We start from the raw sequence: 3,618 nt of genomic DNA on the forward strand, positions 1-3,618 counted from the left end.
ATCGCCTACAAATTCACAACTGAATAGATACTAGGGTTCGGTGGCTACAACGGTCAGCGACTAAACAAGCTCTATAGATCCTCCCTTAATGAGGAACAAGCTCTGGCGCTCTTGAAACCGTTATTCAAGCGATGGGCACTTGAGCGGGAAGATGGAGAGCATTTCGGTGACTACTTAATTCGAGCTGGTGTAATTAAGCCTACATTGGATGGCAGCAAATTTCATGACGATGTTGTTGAGGAAGATGAAGAGTAGTTGCCTCTGCCATAGCAGCAAATTTGATTGGAAGCAGCGGCTGGCTGAGGTTGATAATATGTAGTCGTACACCGCAAAAATTAGTATTGGGTCTTGAATGCAGCACGGCTTTCAACGGACCATTTTCGCCTTGTCAATGAGGCTGGAATGGCGTATCCTCTGCCCATCGGGAACAGGAGGTTGTCAAATAATCTGGAGACGATCGAAGATCTTATGCAAAAATAAAGTACGTTGGGACTTAAACGGATTTAGATATATGGATAAGGGGACATACGGATATTTGATAAAACGGAATATCCGCATTGTCTACAACCTATACCTCCCATAAGGAATATATAATGGCCCAGCAGAGCTCTTTCACAATACAGTCTGACGACAATCCCCAACACTTCTTGTCATATTTATACCAAATTTTTTTTGCCAATGCTACCGAAAGTTGGAGATCTCTTTCCTGAAATTGAAACTTTTAAGCATGCCATGAGGTCCACGGCGATTGCGGAAGGATATCAATACATTGTTGTCAAGTCCGATACTTCACGCGTTTGGCTGAAGTGCAAAGATGTTGCTTGTAATTGGTTTTTGCATGCCTGCCGCATTAAGGATAGCACCATCTTTAGAGTTGTCGACACCAATCGTACCCACAGGTGCAATCTCGTTGTTCAAACGAACCGACATGTCAATAAACATTGGATTGCTGGTGAGTATGTGGAAGAGGTAGAACAGAAAAGAGGTTATAGACCTACACACCTTCAGAAAGATGTTCACCTTGACCATAACGTAAAAGTCGACTATCTCGTGGCAGCAAGAGCCAAAGCCATGGCCACGGAAAGGATCAATGGGTCAGACAGCTTTGCCCAGCTTCCAGCCTATATCAGGTCAATTCAGTATTACAATCCTGGTGGCCATGCAGTTTTGCGAATCATCGACGGGCAGTTCTACAGCATGTACGTCAGCTATTTTTCGTCAATTGTAGGATTTCGGTACTGTCGTCACCTTGTCGCACTGGATGGCACTCATTTGACCTCCAAGTACCAAGGTATACTCCTGATTGCCGTTGGGATTGACGCAGAAAATCATATATTTCCTCTCGGCTTTGGTGTTGTTAAAGCAGAGAATCGAGAGAACTGGAATTGGTTCCTGGAGCAGGTTCGCCTTTCGTTCGAGCCTGAGACTGACCCTTATTCATTGACATTGATTTCGGACCGGCAAAAAGGTAGCTAGCATCTACAACAATATCATAATCTCGTTCCATATAAACTTACCAGATCATACCAGGGTTGATTGATGCTGTTCTCTGAAGCAAGCCACGCTCACTGTCTTCGTCACCTCCACGAAAATTTCAAAAAGGTGGTGAAAAACGTCGAAATTGCAGCGTTGGTCTATAAAGCAGCTTCAAGGCCTACCAGAAAAGAGATGGCAGAGGTACTTGCATTCATGCCTGAAGAAGGATCTCAATGGTTGATGAGGAACCATCCAGAGCACTGGGCAGATAGTTACTTCCCTGGCTTGCGGTTTGGTCATAGGACCTCGAACATAGCTGAGAGCTTCAACAGCTGGATGCTGGAGGCTCGTGGACTGCCAGTGCTGGCAATGATGGAGCGCCTTAGGGAGCAGATGATGCTAGCGAGGGCAAAGCGTCTCAAAGAAATCCAGAAGCTGAAAGATGGTGGCAAACGGATATCAGAATTTGCAGCCAATGAACTTGCGAAATCAGCTTCACTGGCAAGACAGTATATTGTCCTACAGGCGAACGTCGACGAATACGAGGTGAGGGCCAGGGAGAACAAGTGCTTCCCAGTTCACTTAGATGGACGAACTTGTGTATGAGGAAGATGGAAGTACAGCGGGATACCTTGGGCCCATGCTGTCGCAGCTATTACCTTTGCAGGATTGGACAGGATTGAATTTGTCGATCATTGTTTCAAGATCGAAGCGTTTGAAGCGACATACAGGCTTGGAATTCATGCTATGTCTACAGCCAATTTAGATGAGGCCGAGGGCATCCCTGCTTGCGCACCTCCAAACACCGCCCGACCTCCTGGCCGGTCCCGTAAGAAGAGGAACGCCTCCAATGAGTTTGGCGCACGCAAGATCAACATCTGCGGCAGGTGCCATAAGCCAATGCGGCACAATGCTAGATCGTGTAGGGAGCCGATAGGCTAAAGGAGTTTGGACTTTTTTTTTGACGTGGTTGCGGGTGGCAATGGAGCAATGGAGCATTTATCCATTTTATTTTGGTACTTCTTTCTTTCGACCCTACATTACTTCTGCGCTTTTTGTTTGTGAACATAGTGTGCATTATGTAACTTGCTAAATTCAGGCGTCGTTGGCCACTTTCAAATCGTCCCTGGATGCTCTGGAGAGAGATCAACAAGTTTAACCAATGTAGATTAGCGCCGAAGTTTACCGATGGAGGTAAGACGCTAAGGTCTTGGTACGAAGGGTAAGGGTTTTCGGGCATTTTTGATATCTCAAATCTTTTCACGGGCATTTTTGACATTTGCTCTAAAAAATGGGTAGAAGACGACGCGTCGTTTAGTCATTCATTGACGCGTAGTGACGCGTCATGATTGGCTGAATTAAAGTTTGACTACATCGCTAGCTGCTTGGAAAAATTACGAATAATATTCGTTATTCGTATTCGAGGCTCCCAATCTTATTCTTTGCGAATAAACGGAAGTCCTGCGAATACGAATAACGAATACGAGTAAAGAGAAATTTTATTCGTTTACACCTCTATGAGAGACTTAATTGGCCCAATTGATAGTTAGGTTCTCTGCTTGTTTCCAAATTGGCTCGAATCCAGCCAAACGCGAGTTCACTGAACTATCCATTTGGCTTGAGGCCAGACCTTTGAGCTCGCTGACCCGACTCAATACCCTAGCCCATCATAGGATAGCTGGCATCGAAAGTGCGAAAATATTGCGCACTTGTGCGGCTGTGCCCCTTGGCTGAGCCCAAAGGTAAAACCAGTTGGGAACGAAGATAAAGCTTATTCCTCCATTCCACGCACCCCACCTGAGGTAGCAACTTAAAAACTTATTTCAGGACCCCCCTTCAAAAATGAGCATCCCAACTACAGATTATCGTGACATTTCTCAGGACGATTATTACGACCTCGGATCCTTTCACCGTCCAGTGAGTACCAGTAGCGACATTGCTCAGTCTTGGTTCGATCGCTCTCATATGGACGTATGCCTTCAACCATGAAGAGGCAGCTGAGTGCTTTGAGAAGGCAATTGCAAGCGATCCTACTTGCGCAATGGCGTACTGGGGGCTGGCATATTGTCTTGGTCCGAACTACAACAAGCCATGGAGATTTTTTGACAACAATGACCTGAATACAACGGTGAGTCGCGCGCA

The 3,618-nt window shown here is 45.8% G+C and overlaps 1 protein-coding gene across 1 annotated transcript; it reads left to right on the plus strand.

Moving 5' to 3' along the window:
* Nucleotides 1-3,318: 3,318 nt before the first annotated feature.
* V1513DRAFT_428516 (uncharacterized protein) lies at nucleotides 3,319-3,604 on the plus strand (the record flags this gene model as incomplete). The annotated part of the gene is made up of 2 exons (XM_066896295.1): nucleotides 3,319-3,447; nucleotides 3,491-3,604. Coding segments are annotated over 2 exons (243 nt in total), but the record flags the coding sequence as incomplete, so codon positions are not given.
* Nucleotides 3,605-3,618: the final 14 nt, after the last annotated feature.

The sequence above is a fragment of the Lipomyces chichibuensis genome (assembly GCF_038497645.1).
Source record: "Lipomyces chichibuensis strain CBS 12929 unplaced genomic scaffold V1513scaffold_126, whole genome shotgun sequence".
NCBI classification, from domain to species: domain Eukaryota; kingdom Fungi; phylum Ascomycota; class Lipomycetes; order Lipomycetales; family Lipomycetaceae; genus Lipomyces; species Lipomyces chichibuensis.